This window comes from Lissotriton vulgaris, chromosome 7 (assembly GCF_964263255.1).
Source record: "Lissotriton vulgaris chromosome 7, aLisVul1.2, whole genome shotgun sequence".
Lineage (NCBI taxonomy): Eukaryota > Metazoa > Chordata > Amphibia > Caudata > Salamandridae > Lissotriton > Lissotriton vulgaris.
In genome coordinates, this window is record NC_141695.1 from 1,098,086,231 (window position 1) to 1,098,106,921 (window position 20,691).

Sequence of the window (20,691 nt, forward strand, 5' to 3'; positions counted from 1 at the left end):
CCGCTAGGTCCGGTAAATTTGTCGATGGGCCCCTGTTTGGCGGACCCACTCCCTCCTCCGCCTCTGGTCATGTCGGGGTTGTATAGGGGGGGCAGCCTCCCACTAGCAGACGGCAGGGCTCCTCAGGACGAGCAGCTGCGCAACCAGGATCCAGTGGGGCCACTTCTCCCCAAAGGCTCTTCTGCCCCAAGGTATACGGGTCCGCCACAAGGTCCTCCACCAATGCCAGGGGCGCCTTAGGCCGTCACTCAGCTCCAAATGTGCATCAAGACATGTGGCATGGTACCCATCCGGCTATGCCGCCCTGTTCATGCGGCTCCGGTCGCCGACCATCCCCTTCCCAATCACTTGTCTCAGGTCTCCGGGGGTCTCCTACCCCTCTATCCAATGCTACGGGGCGGTCGCCGTCCGGGCCGGCTCCGGGCCCTACTACTCGTGGCCGGGGATCACGAAAATCTAGGCCCCGGTCCCCAGGCAACCTCAGCCCCGGGTCAAGTCTCAGGCTGGATGTGGTTAGCCGCGTCCAGGCTCTTCAATCTATAGGAAGAAGAACGCAGGAGTGGAATATCACGGCTCATGCTCTTTAGAACCTGGGGATCATACACAATAGGATTTTTTTTTTAACTAATCAAGCGTACGTGATTAAACACACCTAATTCATGCTACGACATGGTATCATGTAACATTATGAGGACGTAAATTCAGAATAATTGTGCTAGAATATGTGTGAAAGGAGCTCTCAGTTGGCCACAAGTCAGGGATCCCAGTCGGTGCACCAGCGTTGCTCCCAAGGCTGCAGGCTAGGCCGCCCACGTCGCCGTCCGGGCCGGCTCCGGGCCCCACCACTCGCGGCCGGGGATCACGAAAATCCAGGCCCCGGTCTCCAGGCCGCCGCACAGGCCGCTGCCGTCCCCTGGCGTCCACACCACTCGGGCAGCTACTCAGAGAGCGGGGGGCATAGCGAAACGCCTACCCACCGCTCCGGTGCCAAGCTGATTGCCCGGGGCGGCACCAATAGCCGAGGTCAGCACCAGAGTCGCCCGTCCCGACTCCACCAAAATCGAGGCCCCGGCTATGCACGCCGTGACTAGGCCTCAAATCGTCCCAGCCGCTTTCTCCACCCCAATGAGCTCGGGAACTCTGCTCGGCACACCGGAGGGCACCTCACGCCTTCTGCCACCAAATCGGAACCGGTATGCTGCAAAGTAGGTGTCACAAATCAATGCCGGGCCGGTGGGAGCTCTAGCAAGCTGCGTCCACCATCTTCGCCCACTAGGCCACGCCCCGTATATATATCTTTTTGATCTATTGCAGGACGTCCTATAATATTTTCTTGAGTGTTATCTCAAATTATTTGTTGCTTGTCATTGTCAATTCATTAGTATTATTCATGTATTTAACTGTTGAATTTACCAAGTGTGTTTTTATTGCATGCATAAAAAATATATGTGTGTATTTGAATTTCATTAATTTGTGCTTCTGGGAAAGCCTTTCTGTTAGAGAGCACTGTGTAAAATAAACCCCAAGTCTTATGCTAAAAAGAGTCTTTGCATTTTGTAAAGTAAAACCCTATTCTAAAGGTGTTGTTGTGTTATGTCTCTTGCTTCGTCGTGTGTTTGAGCCACCGTGTGGGAGATTCTGTATTATCTGAAAGGAGAAGCAAGACAGCTGGCCAAAGCGAACTGGTGTTGCTCGTAGCGAAGTGCCGCCGTCAAGAAGCTTATCGAAGTCAAAGTCACCGGGTGGGTTTTTGGAAACGTGCTTCCACTTCGAGCGCAGCTTGGAGGATCTGGCCGAAGTCAATGGGTACAGCTTGGTTCTGTGCTTCAAGGTCAAGGGAGGCCTGGAAGCAAGTGTCGAAGCTGACAGGTGTGACTAGCAGCTGTGCTTTGACACAAAGGATGGTTCCTTCGGCTCCAACTTGGTATCTCAGTGCTGTCCATGACCGTGAGGCAGTTGCAGACCGTAGGTCTCGTGTATGCCCTGCGAACCAGAAGCTAGACCCCCTCGACGGCGATGCATGGGCACTGTGTGTTGTAAAGGAATAGGAGAAGGGATGTTGGTACTTACTGCGGTCAATCTGTCGGAAGGCTGCTGAGCAGGTGGAGACTCATCCACGTCCGATTAGCGTTCAAACTTGTGGATCAGAACTGGTCCGGGAAATCTTGGTAGTTTGCTTGACGTCGGGGACCTGTTCCCTGAACAGGTCCAGTGGGTCTTCCAAACGGTGATGCACCATAGCTGCAGATGTGAGACGTTGAGCTCAATGATATCGAAGGATCTCCTTACACCAGAAGGCAAGACATGCTTAGCATGAAAATTCGTGATGGTCTGGGACAGACAGAGGCTGCAAACCAGATGCAAGTCTATGCTGGGGTACTTCAAGCGACACTTTGGGCACAAGCACAATAGAGTTCTATACATTACTTGGTCATTCTCCAAAGCTGAGGCCATGGAAGGAGACCCTGGATGGATAAATCCCATGCAGGGCCTTCGAGGAAATCGACCGCGGACCAGTGTTGAGGCATGTAGATGATGGGAACAGAAGGACGAATACACTGTTTCTTTCAATCGTCAGGGGAAAGAGAGGTCCTAGAGGCCCAGTACAAACGCAGCACAACGGTAAACCGGAGTCCAAAAGATGTACGTCTGAGAAAAAAAAATCAATTTAACAATAGGAGGAGTCACTAGGTCCCATGCCTTGAAAAGACTTCTTCGAAGCAGAACAAGTTGTGCATGTCCAAGCCGGACACTAGATTGTAGGAGAATGCACAGCATGTGTATCTACATGTGTAACTACAGCCACACATGCTACAAACATATAGTTTCTGTCTGGGAAAATGGCCATATCACAGAGGCAATCTCCTTAAATACATTGCAGATGGCTGAAGTGATGTCAAGCAATTCATACCAAAAAGCAGGCAAGCCTAAATCATATCCTACCCCAAATATCCTATGCTGGTGTGGTAATCCTTTGACTTTGCCAGAGATCAGATATCCTTAATCAATGAAAAAAACGTAACTGAATTCCAGCCCAGAAGGTTAATTCATTCACATGGGTAAGGTATGACATCTCAGATGAGAGCGTGAGAGAGGAGGAGGAGCCTCCCTTTCTGAGTCTGCGATTTTGCAGCTGCCCTGCTCTGACCCGCGGGGAGTCCGTTTTCAGCCGGGGCTAACTGCAGCTGTGAACTTTGGCCAGGACCCGGTGCCGGAGTTGCCGCGGCCTGGAGCCTGAGCCGGCATTGAGCTGGGATCAAGTCGGGTCGAGCTTGGAGCCCTGGGGGGGAGGGGCACGGGGGTGCTTATGGGGTGAGTTGCGCTGAGCAGCGCTGGCATGCGGTGCAGCTGTTTTTGCACTCGAGCCTTGCTGCCCTTGCGATCCGCTTGTCACTGGTCGTAAGCTCCCCTGCTCCCCCTGCTATCTCCGTTCTTGATATCCCGGTCTCTGGCTCCCACCTTGTAGCCTGCAGTCTGCCTGTTATCTGGGCGACAATTGGTGACTGTGGTTAGGGGTTGAGTGGAGTGGCCCCTCCCCCAGAACCCCAAGCAGCGTTCATGCCCACGCCCCCCCACAGAGGCAAACACAGGGGCACCAGGGCAGCCACCCCAGGGCAAGTAGACCCTAAGGGTGGGTACTCCAGCAAGGAGTGGAGCAGAGTGAGGTGCAGGAGGTCAGCGGCAGCTAGAGGGGTCAGAAGGCGGTGAGAAGTACCAGTGTTGGGGCACTGGGCTGCTCCCTCTATCCCCACCCCGCCGCCACTTCCCTCACGCTTTCTGACTCTTACCCCTTTGTCATCTCCCACCTGCCTCCTACTCCTTCGCCCTTTTGTGTCTACCACGTCCATCAGGAGGAACCGCGACATTGTAAGCAGTGAAAAGTGACACTGACATGAAAAAAGAAGGCCTCCAATCTTCAACCTCGAACTTCTTGCCCAAAGATCAACGATTAGAGACCAAGGTTCAAGGACCAGGCATTTTCCGAATAACTCGGTATAAAAATCAGACAAACTCAGCTGATTAAACAATTAGTGCTAACACTTCCCATAATACTAGTTACAAAATCAGCTTCAGCCCGAGTCAACCATCAGAACCGCCAGGATCATCTGTATTGCTAAATTTAGGGTAGGTCAGGGGAGGACATCACGACCCATTTGATCTTCTAGGGACCCTAGACTTCGGATACTGGACCTAAGAGCTTAGAGTACCAGTGCGTAGAACAACAATGCGGACAAGGAATGTGGGTCTGACTCAGCCCCTAGTCAATTACCGTCCTCAGAAATCTGCAAGACGCCAAAAAACTAAGATGTTGCATCTCCCTGGCAAAGACAGTGTAAGATACGGTCTGAACTTACAGGACGGGAAACAATTGGGAGAGGAGCAATCAAACTCGCCTTCATCATCAATGACAAACACCAGGAGTACAAACACAAATACAAATATAACCCAAAACGTGAGTGAATACACCAAAATTGACAACAGCAATAGTAATAGTATCAGTAACAATCTTAAAGGCAACAATGATAATAGAAACTATTTCCAACAATTATCTAAACAAGGCAACTCTAGGAACCGTGGAAAACAGTTGACACATTCTACTATGCAGCTAACACCGAAATCAACAAAACCATTGCTAACACATCAGCATGTGTTGGAAAAAACGAAACTTTGAATCAAAGCTCTTTATTGACTGCACCTCTTTCACCAGAAATTCTCATAGTTAAGGGCAATAGTGCACTAGCAGAAGAAAATTCAATCAGATACAGCTTGTTTCGCCCCAACTACTCTGGAATCAGCACGTTGGCCGCCCATAAATTTAGACAATGGTCCCACGGAAGTTCCCCCACCTCTGCCCCAGAGGAAAGTGAGATAAGCAAGGAACTTACTTCCTTAACACGATATACCATGGGCTTTATGGATAACTAGATATCTCTGAAACCCCAGTTGGACCCCCTGGCTTTTCCTTTTATGCCCATTAAGTCTGAAGACGAGGACTTTCTATCAACCAAACGACTGTGGGTGCTCCCCAATACTGCAGACCTTGGAAAAATTCCCAGAAATAATGAGCACTCTAGTTATGGACCTTAAGTGTGAGGTCAACAGGTGGACGAGCAATACATCACGCCTCCCTCACCACAATCCAACTCAGAGTCCAAGCACGAAGACTACACATAAAGAAAAAAATACAACAAAAGCAAGGTACGCTCCATCGGGGCTAATGGGAGATCAAACAAACCAAATAAGAACAAGAGATACGCAGTCCACACCGGACCCACAGCAATGGCCACAGGATAATCAGGATAGCTTAGAAAAAATGCAGAAAACTTTCAGAAACGATAGTAACTACCCCAAACGCCCACCGGGGGTTAATACTTTGGCTTTGAAACCAAACTTACAGTCAAAACCACAATCTTGCCCCATTACTGATAATGGTCCTGGAAAATCAGATGATCTAACATCATCATCTTTAGAACTTCAACCTTTATCTAGGAAAAACAAGAAAAAACTAAAAAAGTTAAACAAAACAAAAAACAACAAAAGACATTCTAAAGGGACCATCAAGCATTAGCTTGTGCCAGAAAAACAGGAAAACAAAGATTATAGCAAGGAGAATAAGAATGGCTGTGGCCCCATACAAAAACCAATCACTGCTGATCAAAACAGAGGCGCACAACTCTATGGTACAATTACTACTGATGTACCTCCTCAGAGCCTCTTAGGTAACTCAAGCGGGAATTCGATTAAAACCCCGACCATAACACCCCATGCGCCCAGTGACCACTTGATCCACACACAGTTCCACAGATCAAAGAGCAACACCAAGACAACACAAAGAAACTTGCCGCTACACAGCCAATAGCCCATAATGAGCCTCAATTTGTAAACACACTCAATGATCAATGGGAGAGGAATATCGCCCAAGTAAGTCTCAATGACTGTCCATCCGACCCGGATCGCATTGTCACCCTCAGGAGTGGTTTGCAATTCTGTACCTCAAGCACAAATTGGACCGGGGGGACCTGCCCTCCGTGAAAACCCAACTCGTAATTTAACAGAGCCTTTGGAAACTACCAAGGTTCTTTCCAACGTACTTACAACCCCCCCACCCCCAAGACCTTGCCAGAGACCGTGAAAACCCGAAAGTTTTCTTACATCCCGAATACACTTCGCAGGGGAGTTGGGATATTCTCAACAGAGGGAACCTTCTGAAGCTCTGCGAAAACATTCTGGGTCTGGAAAACATCAAAACCACTGATATTGAGAGGGTGGCTTTCTCCGGTCCAGGACTGAGCAAATTAAATGAAACAACTGAGGTAACCTTCTCTAACCAGATCATGGCGGACGTTTTGAAAGGATATAAAACGCAACTTGACAACTTGGGCATAAAAGTCAAACCCCCACCTGTTACTAAATATACAGAGATTCTGAAAATAAAAGGGCCAAGCGCTCAACAGGGAGAACAAGATCTGAATGGACAGAAATGGATGAACAGCAAACACCCAACTTTACCAGCTATCGGATCGATTTAACATGGCTCTATAGGTGGCACACAACCAATACAGCAGAGTAACAATTCAATTCAAATCACCAAACATGTAGATGGAGGCAATCGCTCCTGTTCAACTAAGGGGAACAGTACCAAAGACTGGTCCTGGCTCCCACTGGCTTTAAATCCTAGCTCCTAATATTAGGCCCTCATTGGGCGATCATCTGATATCCTCAAAGACCACCATGTCCTAAACATCGGCCACGTTCAGCACAGTAGCCCCGCTGAGAATAATCGAACAATCAATATATTGACCTGGAACGTTGCAGGGATACATAAAGTTTTGCAAAGTCCAGGGGCAATTACATTTCTTGCAGGAGCTAACATAATCTGCGCCCAGGAAACATGGGCTATTTCTTCAATAGGGGACTATGCTGAATATTTCAAACCCACAATTAAAGCCAATATCTTCGGAAGACCGTCACTGGTCATTTCAATATACTTCAAGCATGCCTTGAAAGTACACTTTTCAGTTCTAAAGTATTCCTCAGACATGTTTTTGGCTGGCACTTTAAAAGGCTTGAACACGACAGACTGCCCAATATCAATACTCTTAATCAATGTCTATTTTAACCGCCAAGGGCCGTGTTTGAATGATAAACTCAATCTGCTATTAAATGAGATCGAAACTGCTATTACAGTATGCAGGAATGGATTCCATCATTCTTGGTGATTTTAACATGCACGACATAGGGCTAAATGCACCTGAAAATCACCGCAATGGGAGCACCGGAAGATTCAACGTCCTAATGCGGGCATATAACCTGGTAACAACACACTCTCAAACCACAAAAGTCAACCCTGACAGCATTGATAGCACCTACTTATAACAACCAGACAACAATAGATTATATTCTACTAAGTGAGAGTCTACAAAAACATATGTTAGATTATGCAGTCCAACCCCGGAACGAAGGGGACCATGCTGCTCTAACCTTAGAGTTGTTCATTACTGCGAAAATACGTTATACTCTTCGCTGTCTTGGAGCTACAAAGGGGGGAGAGTTATATAGACTCCTTAGAAGAATTAAATGGGGGCCGCTGCAGAGTCATAAGTTCGCCTCATGGAAACTAACATGGAAAGGCTGGCAGACAGGCCATAATGACAAGGGCCGAATAGGGGAATGGGGATCACTCGCATACGATTTAGCATCTCAGCTTTGGGGGAGCGACATTCATATAACCTATGTTAACTCCGCAAATAAATTGGGACATCAACCAGCAATTAAGAAATGCTCCAGACAACTGAACTCTAAACGCAGGGCCTATCAAGCAACTAGAACCGAGTCTGCAAAAAATGAACTATAACTAGTGGCAAAGAGCCACTCAACACTGGTCTGGCAGATAAAACAAGAACTTACAGAGGCAAAATGGCTGAAGATATTCGAGCTGCTTGCACTCAGCAAATCCCAAGAATGCTGGCAATATTTAAGCAAGGTAATCCATGGGACCTCTAACAGAGAGAACCCACTTGATGCAAACACTTGGACAGCCCATGTGAAAACCCTCTACACCGACGACTCGAAGATAAAACTAACAGAAAGAATAACAACTTTCAGGGAACTACCAAGCATAGCAACAACTGAATCTTTGGATCTTTTGGCCGTTGCCACCCCATTAAAAAAACAGGCAATACGAACTATTGTGAAAAAAAGACACCATAATGGAGCTCCTGGAACTAATGGCTTGCCTGGCACCCTCTTCAGGGAGGACATCAACTTCTGGGCTGAGAATTTGGCACAGTTGTATGCAGAGTGTAGGCTTTTGGAGAATGTCCCAGATTCCTGGAGGGGATCACTACTACATCCAATTTACAAAAAAGGGCCAAGCACGAACCTAGGAACTACTGTATGATCACCTTATTGGACATTGAGGGCAAGGCTTATGCAATCACTCTTCTGACGGAACTAGCAGACTGGGTCGGCAAGGAAGATCTGCTCCCTCTCTACCAGACTGGGTCCCGTGTAGGAGGTTCCACCTTAGATGACATAATTGTCCTATCATACTTAGTACACCAAACGATGGCTCATGGCAATCAGTCGCTTTTTGCTTGTTTCATCGACTATACAGCAGCATTCGACGGGGTATATCGCAACATCCTATGGAAGAAAATATCCTGTTGGAACATCTGCCCGAAACTGTTACAAGCCGTCAGATCGCTGTATTCGCAAACTTGGGTAAGAGTCAAACTCTCGTGCGAATCTGCTACAGCAAAAATCATCACAGATCACGGGTTAAAGCAGGGCTGTGTCCTTGCCCCATTGCTCTTTAATCTATACACAGCAGATTTGGGAAGCGCTCTGCATGGACCCACTTTAGAAACTCCCAGGATTGGGAGAATCAGGATCCAACTGATACAATATGCAGACGACCTGGTTCTTTTGGACCACACCAAAGTCGGCCTTCAAAAAGCTTTAACAGCACTCTCAGAGTATAACGTTAAAAATAAGCTGGTTGCAAACCCAACGAAATCCAAGATAGTGATCTTTGGACGCCATCCGAAAAAGAAACTTATGAAATGGAGTTTTGGCCCACTAATATTGAACAGTACACAATCGTACAACTATCTCAGAGGCTGGTTCAGTGAAACTGGCTATTCACAGGCCCACCGCTACAAGCTCCAGCTTAAAGTTACCTATGCCATCTGTAAACTTCATGCCGCTTTAGAAAGTCCTACAACTATAGCCATTCAACGAGCCCTGAGAGCGAAATTATTACTTTCCCTCAATTATGATAAACAGGGGTTCCCAGGCAAATTTGCGCAGGACATTGAAAAGATCCACTGTGCAGCTTACAAAAAGATATTTTGTCTTCCAGCATGCACTAGGAATACTTTAATTTGCCTGGAATTCAACCTTAATCGACAATCTTTGGAAGAACTGGCGAGTTTGGCAAAATACTTTTATTTAACCACTGTGGCTCCAGAGAATTCAATGAAGACTGTTCTAAACAAAATATTCCAAAAACCGGGCAACCCGTGGTCAACTGGTCTTGCCTCAGCCAAAGAACTCTTGAAACTATCCATAGAGAATTGGGATCCCAATATAATTAAGTATACCACCATTAAGGGGGCGCTAGAGGGCGCCAGGCAAGATGGCCGCACGAATGTGAGGCTCCGCCGGATCGAGCCAAAATCCTTCTCAAAATCCTGCATAATCTGTCCTTATGACTCCCTAGCGTTACGGGCTTACCTTTGTGGAGCGAGGTGGCAGCGACTGGCACTCCTTGTGTCCCTCTGGCCGGCCCGATGGAGTTTGCTGCCAACTGATCTGCCGGCTGGGCCCTGACAACGTGGCGAGCCGGGACAGCCCTGCGTCCGATGCCTGCCGGAGGTGAAGGAATCCTGTGGTGCCCAGCGTGACTTCCTGGAGGGGCTTGAGTGGCTGGCCGGCCCTGTCGGGCCGAGGGAGCGGCTCTGAGAGGCGGCGGAGGCGAAAGGTCGTTGCCTGGGTAGGCCCCGGCTTCTGCCGGTTGCGGTGAGTGGGGAGGCGGCCTGGGACAGCCCGGGGCTGCGGAGGTGGCGCTGGGCCGCACTGGGCCGCTCCGCGCGAGCTGCGACTGGTGGGGGCGGGGTGCGTTCAGGCGCGGCTGCGGGGGCCGGTCGGGCCGCTGACGGCTCTGTGGTGCTGCGGCAGGCTGCCTGGGTCTGCGGCGGTGTATGAGCTGCGGGTGAGGACGGACTGCCCTACGTTCTGCTGCCGAGCGGCGGGGCCTGCCGGGCGGCTGTGGCTCTTGCTTTGCCGGCCGCGGTTGCCCCGGGGGGGCTGAGGTGCCGCTCCAACGCCATTGCTGCATTGCTATGGGACTGTGTGTAACAGCGCCTGGAGGCATTGGGGACCCTGTGGAATGATCTGGTGACTGGGGCTGCTGGAGGCCTGTAAAGCTGTATTTGGCGCCTGGAGAGACCCACGCTGGGCCTTGCTGGTCCGTGCATCACCGGCTGGTGGTACTGCCTGTTGTTTTCTGGAACTCCTTCTCCCTGACGACTGTGTCTGCTTGCCCATCCTCGTTATTGTATATACTGCCCGATTTGCTGGTGGTGGCTGCTGAGACAGTGTGGGCTGCTGGTGACGGTTTACTGGCGCTATGGGCAGGCCTGAAAGGAATCAGCCCAAATTAACTTTCGACGCTAGGAAATCTGCGACGTCGGCCTCGCAGGCGCCGCCGGACACGGAGCCCACTGGGGCGTCTGGGGGTACACCTAACTTAGAGGCTGTGCTGGTGGCGATGCAAAAAACACTGCAGTCCATAGAAGGTACCATGTTGGCAGTGAATCACAGACTGGACCATATGGCGTCGCAATTTGAGAGACAGAATGAACGGATGGGAGAGGTTGAACAGAGAGTGTCTGCCACCGAGAATGGTCTGGCCACCACCTCCACCAAGTTGTTCAACATGGAGCGTGTTTTGGAGGTCATCCAGGCCAAGAATGAGGAGTTGGAAGGGCGGTCCCGGCGCAATAACATCCGCGTCACAGGGCTGCCGGAGTCTACCAATGTGGGTCGGATGGAGGATTTCATGGAACGCTTGTTGCTAGACATTTTTGGAGCGGATCAGTTGTCCCGAGTGTTCATAGTGGAGCGGGCGCATCGCTCATTGGCGAAGCGTCCAGTGCCCGGTGCGGCGCCCCGTCCCATCATTGCCGCATACTCAATTATAAAGACAGAGATGTGATTCTGCGCCTGGCCCGAGAGAAGGGCACCATAGACTATCAGGGCAACAAACTCGAATTCTATCCTGATTTCACAGTAGCGGTGCAAACAGCGAGGAAGGAATTCCAGGTGGTCAAGCAAATGCTCAGGGCAGAAGACATTCCTTATGCCATGCTCTATCCGGCCCGCCTCCGAATTGGACCGCCGGCAGATAATAAAATCTTTACATCTCCCAAGGCAGCCATGGAGTATGCGAAGAAGCAAAATAAAAATGAAACGAGATTCCAATGCAGCGCAGGATAGGGAGGAGGAGATGCGCGATGAAGCGGCATAGGTCTACGCTCTCCTTCAGCATCGTTGTCGATACTGGTCATACTGGTTGGGACTTCACTGTGCGAAAATGCTCCACTCTTATCGTAGACTAGTTGGTGCTTGTACACTACTGCTGAGGGCTGCTGGGTCCATATGTTATTGACTTATCAATGATATTGACAGTGGCCTGGCCGCAGATCTGTGACTAATGTGATGTTCCTTGCTTACATGTTGGGGTTCGGTAAACTGACCCATTTCACGGTTGCTGTTGGGTGGCGGGTCGTGACAATTATGCTGATACGATGGTGAAGCCGCGGCTCTGGAGGGGGATTTATGCTGCACTACTGTTTGATATATTGTCAGTTGAGGTTGGGCTCCTGGGCCTCTGTGCTGTCCTATATAGAAGGGTTGCACCTGCCTTACGGAAGAGGTCTTGGGGATGGCTACTTTCTGGGAGGGTTTATGTTGCCCTGTTGATTTGCCTGTTCCCAGTTATATGCTAGCAATTGCTGATAGCTGTACTGCTGCCTCCTCCACTGGATGCGGCTGGAATGTTCTGAATTATGACGCAGCGCGGGGGGTCTGGGGATGGCAGATTGGATGGCTTGCTCGATCCCCTCCTGCTTAGCTTGCTAGTGGGAGTTGGGCACCTCTACGCCCCAACGCATGGGAGCTCCCCACATTTGGTTTGGTGAAAAGTTCGGGGTTTGGGCACTGAGGGGTTGGGGATGGCTTTGGCAGGTTGGGGGTGCTGAAGTGGGTGGGGGGTGGGGATCAGGTTGCCAGGGATTTCAGTTCTGGGGAGGGAGTTTGGCACATGGGGGTACATCCAAGGAGGGTTTGATTGGTGATGCTGGGGGCTACCTCGGGTGGGACATGGGAAGGAATGTCATTGTTACTGTTTATTGGCCGGAAAGTACATTTGAGACCGGATGGTTAAGTATGTGTATTACCTATCATCCTCTCTAGGGGGGGGAACGCTGAATTGGATAACGTGGAATGTGCGGGGTCATAACAGACCACAAAAGACTAGGCTAATGCTTGCGTATTTAAATAGGCATGCTGTACAGGTGGCCTTCCTGCAAGAGACACATATCAGTGGGCAGGCGGCTGGCGCGGTCGCTTGCCGTTGGGCTGGTACCAGAGTGGCCACTTCGTACTCCTCTTATGCCCGTGGTGTTATGATTCTCATTAAAAAAGATGTCCCCTTTGTGAGTTTGCATGAGGAGATTGATCAGGAAGGTCGCTATGTCATTTTGCATGGAAAACTGTGTGGTACGCCAGTCACGATGGTTAATGTTTATGGGCCTAACATCGATGATCCGGATTTTTATGTCACGTTGTGGAATAAGATTTATCAGCTGACTCCCTCGGCGATCATTTGTGGGGGGGGGGGGGATCTGAATGTGACGCTGGATCAAGGGTTGGATAAAAAGGAAACGCGCCAATCGTCCATGAAGCGTGCATGTGGAGCGGTCAGGGATGGGATGGAGGTGCTGGGGCTGGTCGATGTGTGGCGACTGGGTCATCCTGGTGTGAGGGAGGGCACCTGCTATACCTCTGCTCATGACACGTGGTCGAGATTGGATTACTGGCTGGTGACGAAGGATGTGAGTGGTTGGGTGGCGAGAACTGAACATTTGGCTCGTACTTTATCCGATCACGCTCCTGTGTTGATGGAGGTCCAGCTCCCGACGCATGCACATGTACCGTTTGCATGGCGGCTGCCTTCCGGTGTTCTGAAAGACCAGGTCCTGCGAGAGGGTTTGCGTGAAGAGATTGAAATGTTTTTTGATAAGAATGTTGGTTCGGTGTCTAGTGCGGGCGTGATGTGGGAGGCGTTTAAGGTGACAGTGCGGGGCACATGTATAGGCATGCAGGCCGGGGTACTTAAATCGCTCAGGAACTCTATGGAGCGGCTGGTTATGTTTGGAGCGACAATGTGAACAGCACCCCTCTGCTCGCATACTAGCGGATGTGCGCTTGAAGGTCTCTGAGTACAACGAGCTAGCTTATCAGGAGGTTCAGTATTTATCCAAGCGCGCTAAAGCTCGGAACTATGGTGAGGGTGGCAGGCCTGGCGGACAGGCTAAGGGAACCCTGGGCTAAACAGTGCGCAGTGCAGGAGATCAGGGAGGGTGATCGGAATGTGACTGATGCAGAGGGTATCTTGGACTGTTTCACTCGGTACTATACTAACATGTATGCGCATAAAGACACGGCAGACGAGGGGGAAATCTCTGACTATTTAGAGGACGTCGCGCTAGTCTGGCTCTCGAAGGGGCAGCAGGACTTTCTGATGCACCATGTCACTGAGGGCGAATTGAGAGATGCGATTGCGGCTCTGCCCAGCGGCAGGGCAGCCGGTACGGATGGCTTGCCGCCTGAATTCTATAAGGAGTATGTGGATCTGATGCTGCCGCATCTGGCGATGGTACTGGAGGAGGCCTTTGAATGTGGGCAACTGCCTCCGACGCTGAGGGAGGCTCTGCTGGTGGTCCTCCCGAAGCCTGGCAAACCTCTGGACTGCTGTGAGTCATACCGGCCGTTGTCGTTAATGAACACAGACGTTAAGATCATTGCCAAGGTGTTGGCCCCGCGATTGCAACTATTATTGCCGGTGATGGTGTTGCCGGACCAATCTGGATTTGTTCAGGCGCGCTCCACCGCACATAACCTTAGAGCACTGTTCGCGGTCCTACATCTACTCAAACCTGACTTAGCTGCGGTGGCGGTCCTATTGGACGCTGCCAAAGCATTCGACTCTGTGGCCTGGAGCTACATGATGGCCGTACTGCATCGCATGGGGGTGCCGTTCTTTTTCACGTCGCTAATTGCTTTGTTGTACACTAATCCTGTGGCCCGTGTGCGAGTGAACGGACGCGTGTCAGAACCGTTCGCCATACAGAGGGGCACGAGGCAGGGGTGCCCGCTCTCGCCATTACTGTTTGCCATCATTATGGAACCACTAGCCTGTATTTTGCGGCAGCGGCACGCATCCTCGTCTCTTTGTTTCCGTCTACGCTCCTTGGCGGTGTCCATGTACGCGGATGACATGGTGCTTTATATTCGAGAACCAGACAGATATCTAGATGGGGTGCTCAGGGAGTACGTGCGGTTTGAGCATTTCTCCGGCCTGTCGATCAACTGGGGAAAGTCCGTAGTGCTGCCCCTGACGGATGTTACGTGTCCATTTCCGTTAGAATTTCCTTTGGATTGGGCTGACAAACCTGTCCGCTATCTGGGCGTATGGATACATAGAGATGCCCAAGAAATGATTAGGGCTAACTACCGTGTGGCCATTTCAAACTTGGAAGACCAAGTAGCGCGCTGGACTCTGTTGCCACTCTCGTTTGCGGACCGCGTGGCTTTGATCAAAATGGTGGTGCTTCCCAAATTTTTATATTATTTTGTCAACATCCCGATCCGCTTGACATTGAGTTTTTTCACAACGTTGCAGTCCCTGCTTACTACTCTAGCTTGGGGAGGGAAGAAACCGCGAGTGAAATGGGAAACCCTGACCTAGCCATATGAGAGGGGCGACTTTGCGGTGCCTGACATGAAGCTCTACTATCTATGTGCGCAGGCGCATTTTGCCTCGTACTTGGTCTTGGTGCCGCCATATACTCCGCACGTGGCGATCGAGGCGGCGGCAGTGCAACCGTTGCAAGCAATAATTGTAAACTCACATTCTGTATATGAAAGGGGTTAGGTGGACACGGTGCAGAGCATGGTGAGAGCGTGGCAGGAGTTGGGCAGGCGCGTCTGTTCGTTGCCACTCTATGCGCCGGCCATGCCACTGCTCCATCATGAGCACATCTCAGCCTCGAGTGAGATAGGGGCCCTCCACCTCCTACAGGATGCCGGCATAACCACGATGGGGGACGTCTTCCCGGCAGGCCGCTTTCTGGATTTATCATCAATATGGGACCGCACGAACAATGGCACCATGGCTACCTTCGTGTATGTCCGGTTGAGAGCCGCAGTGCGCGCTCATTTTCCCACTTTTCCGTTGGAGCCGCCCGTGCTGGCTGCGCTACAGTTCACGTACACTGCTACTTCTAGAGTCAAAATGGTTTCGAGGTTGTACAAAATTTCACAAGATGAAGAGTGTGGCATGGATATGGCTGCGAAGGCCAGGTGGGATGCGTGTTTGCTGGTGCCGCTCGTGGAGGATGAATGGGAGGAGTGCTGTGCTATGACCGGGAAGTTTGCCATTAATGGGAACTTTAGACTTTTGCATTATAAAATCTTGCAACAATGGTATTACTCACCGGAACAACTCTTTAAATTTGGCCTGCGTGATTCATCTGTGTGTGCGCGCTGTGGGGCTGCTGTGGCTGACTTTCTGCATCTGGCTTGGACGTGCCCGCGAGTGTCTAGGTTTTGGATAGCAGTGACTGAGGCACTATCTGCTATGACATTGGTGTCCATTGAGGCGACACCACGTATATGTTTGCTGGGAATGGTGTCTGGAGTTCCTTTGGGCGTTCGCCGGTTGGTGGCACTGGCGCTGCAACTTGCTAAGCACGGTGTGGCGACCTGCTGGGGGGGGAGACGGGCACCAGACGTAAAGACTTGGTTGAAGGACATGGCATATTGTCGAGATCAATTGACATGCTATTATGAAGAACTACCAGCGCGCTCCCGCCCCCGCGACATCGGGGGTCCGTATACCACCTATATGCTGGCGCAATTGACTGATGATGACTAGCTCTGCCTGTATCTCTGTGTGAGAGTTGCTGTAAAGGGGGATGCCTGATGGGGGACGGTGGGCTGCAGGTCACTCCTGTTCTCTTAACTGCTGCTTTGTACTGAGGCCTCTGGACCTGCGCTGGTCGCCTGGCCCGTGACCGGCCACTGATTGCATAGCTTCTGCCTGTGGTTGACCCTTCCGAATTACTGCACTTCCTCGATTCCCTTGCTTTCTGGCATGGCTACTGCTCTGCTGTGCCTCTCTCCTATGGAGGGCGGTCCACTTGCATCGTATCTGCGATCCCATGCATTGTTGCACCCCTGCTGTACTACTCCAAGGGGGGAAGGTTGGGGGGGGGGGGCGTGGGGAGGGTAATGTCGTTTCTAATGTTTCTGTTAAAAACTAAAAAGCAAAAAATGAGACCTCAGATGACTTTCTAACTGCTTTCCATATTCGGCTCCAAGCTCTATGCTGCTAGATGCTGGCTGGTGCGCCACCGGGCCTTGGGCTGTCGGTACTCTGGCTGTGTACAATGACTCATATGTGCTTCTGATTTCATCGTTTGAGGCCGGCCCGCTGGGTTGTAGGCCAGAAGCTGTGTAACTGTACTTCAGATAATAAAGGTCTTCCCAAAAAATTTTTTTTTTTTAAAAAGTATACCACCATTAAAACATCAATAAAAAAAGCAAGTAACATCATGCTCTCGTATATTGGACATCGAAGCTCTGACAGCTAGAGGCTTCCATGAGACCCAAAGCTCCCCTCATACATCATATGGCCTTAAACCACATCTCACACAGCCGGTGGGGAGGCAAGCCCTACAAAGGATTCTTGCAGCCAGACTACATTCGCTCCCTCTAAAATATCTGTATCCTTCAGTTAAAGTAAGACCAGTCATTACAGAGTGCCGCCTCTGCTACTACAAGCGTCAATCCCTGGCTCACATCTTACTATGCTGTCCTGCCCTGTTGCCAGTCCGCTGAATCCATCTAAGGCCCTTTCTTCTCCACCTGGGCACGCGGATAGCAAATGAGGCTGTTCTTCAGTTATGTTTGCTGGAAAGAGTGAAGCATCTGCCCAATTTTGCTAAGTTAATCTATCACGCCCACCAAGCTCTTATGGACAGGCCAACCTTGGCATCGCATGGGAACTATCTGGATGAGGGTCCCACGCAGTCTGGCTCCCACTGGAAGTTTGCCTTGGCACATCTAAAGGACTAACACTAACTGCATTTTATAAAACACCAAATGGTCGTTTAAGGAATAAGAGTTGTATATATATATTATATTATTCAATTTTAACTATCCCTTTTATATTGATCATCCTTTTGTATTGGTTTTTATTAATCACACCAATAAAGAATCATTGTCACATCTCACATTTGTACAGCTCTAAGAGATTACTGCATTCTCTTTTCCAATTTTAGCATGTCTCACCAAACACACGGCTCAGAATATGAACCCTTGCTACCTCTGTGCCAAGAACAGTATAAATACTTAAATAAAAGATACACATTTTAAAACTCATCAACACATACCGAATAAATATTGACATTTTCAGAGGGTTTGGATACAGATGCGTTGGTGGGGGCATTTGAACATTCAACTCTGGTGCATGAAGGAGTTCTGTAGTCCACAGGGAGGGAAAATGCTACTTTCTTCTTGCATCGAGATTTCGTTGTTTTAGTAGTATTACTGTGCTGGAATAAAATATGAAAAGATTACACTACACATATAATGAATCCTAAAAAATTAACATTCCAGAATACGAGGAATAAACCATAAACCCCAACTCCTAAGCCCTCAACCAGAAAACTCAATCCACTTCAAGCCTCAACACTCAGCAGCTACAGCAGTCAGATTTCAGTTACTTAACACTGATTTCCTCACTTGCTCCTAGCATGCTTGACTACTTTTAACAGTTCTCTAGTGGGCTTTCAGCAAATAGTCTTTTGAAACATTAGACAAGGTACTTACCCATCACAAAAAAAAAAAAATAATAATCTTCCCTAACAACATTACTGACCTCATTTTCGAAAGCCATAATAATCCTCCCCTTGAGTTTATATGTTTTAACTAGATAACTTACTCTCAACCGACTTATATCCTTTTGGCACCGAACCCGCAGCTGACAATCCTCAGAGCTACTGATCAGGTGCCTAATACAGTGAGGCAATTGTCAGAATGGCCCTCCTACTCGTCTAGAGGTGGGAAGCAATATTCTGGATGAGGCAATCAAGCCCAAAAAACAGTAATTGGATCTAAGATTTGATCTACTGCAGACACCAAATAGATATTTATGCAAAGGGACTTTGCCCTAAATCAACACCTAAAGATTTTTGAGGTTCACTTCATTCACACCTATTGGCACAAGAATCGCCGACACCACTGTGAATGCCTGCCCACTAAGACACTGTTCTGGCAGCAATGTCCCTGTGTATGTGTACCATATAATTATCGCTAAGGGGCTGTTCATGATCTGCTGCTTGCACCATCAACTGTATTTTATATCACTGTACTCCCTTGCCACAAATAATGCTGTATCTATTTAATTGTTCAATAAAACTTTACAGAAAAAAGCAACTTACTCTCAGCCAACCTTAATTGCTTTAGCGCATCCAAATCTCTCTATGTACTCAGATTTCAGTGATTTTATTTACTGGGACGTCAGGACTGGAACACTCTGGTTGAAACCTATTGGTCTCGTTGCTCAAAACCTGCAAGCCTGCTCTCACACAACACCCAATCTTGTAAGACTCTCAAAAACTATCTACAGCAAATCCTTACTTCCTTAGAAATATGGCATTACAATATGTATATAAGAGAAGAAATATTTGTATTGTCCGCGCTATGTTGATCCCCCATTTCTTAACGTAAATGTTAACAGCCTGATAAATGCTTATGTACCATGTTACAGATCTGATTAACAGTATTTTCTACCTATGTGCCAAACTTCTACAGCATCTGCATTGTTTGTCTTCAAGATTCTCAACATCCCAAGGAATGCCCTTACAGGGGAAAAATGTCTGGGAGGACACTTAAGGACAGGAAGACCTGGTGAAGAGCATGCTGAAGAGAGGCAACAATGCCATTAATCCACTTCTAGAAGGCCCGAAATGCATGGAGAGGGGCTTACTCGACCATAGTTTGCTTAATCGCCTCAAAGACTACGCAAAATAGAGCTTTAGAGAGAGATCCTGCCGAATGAAGCACTGATGCTCCTGGACAACAGAGTCCGGGAATAGCTCCACATGCTTTCTATTGAGAGCAGCAGGTGTAATGTGGAGGCAACCTTCAACATCAAAGGATACAAAAAATAGACATTGAAACACTCAGACTTTCAGGCTTAAAGCCAGCAGCCCAGTAAAGAAGTTAAATCAATTTTCTATGAGACTAATTTATTTGGCTCCTATGTGGATGAAGAAATACAATGCATGAAGTTGGACATCCGGAAGGCAAATGCCTTATAAAAAAGGAAATAAATATAGAAAGCAGTCCTGCAACAACCCCTATCTGTTTGCATAACAAGATTCAAACGTGTTAGTGGCCACAGTAGTACTTCCCGCAGCAGTAAAAGAAACAACCTGAACAATTCAGATCATCAGCCAAACACTGAGGGGGATATCAAGCGTCTGCTACAGCATGAAAGCCTATTAAGCATCGACTTTTCCCTTTTCTCTTTTCTATTTGCCATTTCAGAGAGAGAGAAGTATCAATTAAGAATTATCACAAGACATAGTGGGTGCTGAACTTTGTACAAAACGGCTAATCTGAGTTTAAGATTTTGTCCTCCAACCCTACCTCCGCAGACGTCTTCACAGATCTAACAAAATCTAATTCAGCAAGGTCAACATTCTTCTGGACAAGTAGACTATAAAGAAGATCGCTCCTTCCCAAAAAGGAATAGAAAAGACCAGCACAATATTTCAGGCCAATCAGATGAAAAGATTTCATATGTTACTCTTCCATCAGATCTACCCTCAACCAAAACAAGGAGACTAGATGTGTACCAGAGATCTATAGGATGTCGTTCACATTTTGATTGCAATGAGATATTGCACATTCCAATAATTACCAAAACAAAATTCTTCACTTCAGACTCAAATCTGTGACAATAATTTTTTTTAAATGCATGATGGTGATCACTGCATACCTCAGGACAAAAACATTTTTCATTTATCCTTACCTGGATGATGGACTGCTGAAATTGCCCATGTATGCAGAGCTTCAGCAGTTTTTTCCAGATGTCAATGACTACTCTAAAGCCCCATGAATAAATCAAGCGAAATCAACATCATTCCCAATCCAATCAGTATCTGACAGCATTCCAAGACATAGTACAGATTTTCTTTTATCTGCCTGAAGGGTCGCAATCTACCAAAGGCTTTATATCCGATGGTCCATCAGATCACCTCTCTGCTGGGTCCATGGGACTGTGTCTCTTCTGTATTTCTCATGCACAACGACAAATGAGACCAGTGCTAC

At 48.7% G+C, this 20,691-nt stretch overlaps 1 protein-coding gene across 1 annotated transcript in view; it reads right to left on the reverse strand.

The window, feature by feature from the left end:
- Positions 1 to 20,691, reverse strand: part of MEIKIN (meiotic kinetochore factor) — a 976,054-nt gene that overhangs the window by 310,879 nt on the left and 644,484 nt on the right. Inside the window, exon 10 of the mRNA XM_086928855.1 lies at positions 17,745 to 17,906. Within this exon, the coding sequence (XP_086784981.1) occupies positions 17,745 to 17,906 (162 nt within the window). The remainder of the gene's footprint in view (positions 1 to 17,744; positions 17,907 to 20,691) is intronic.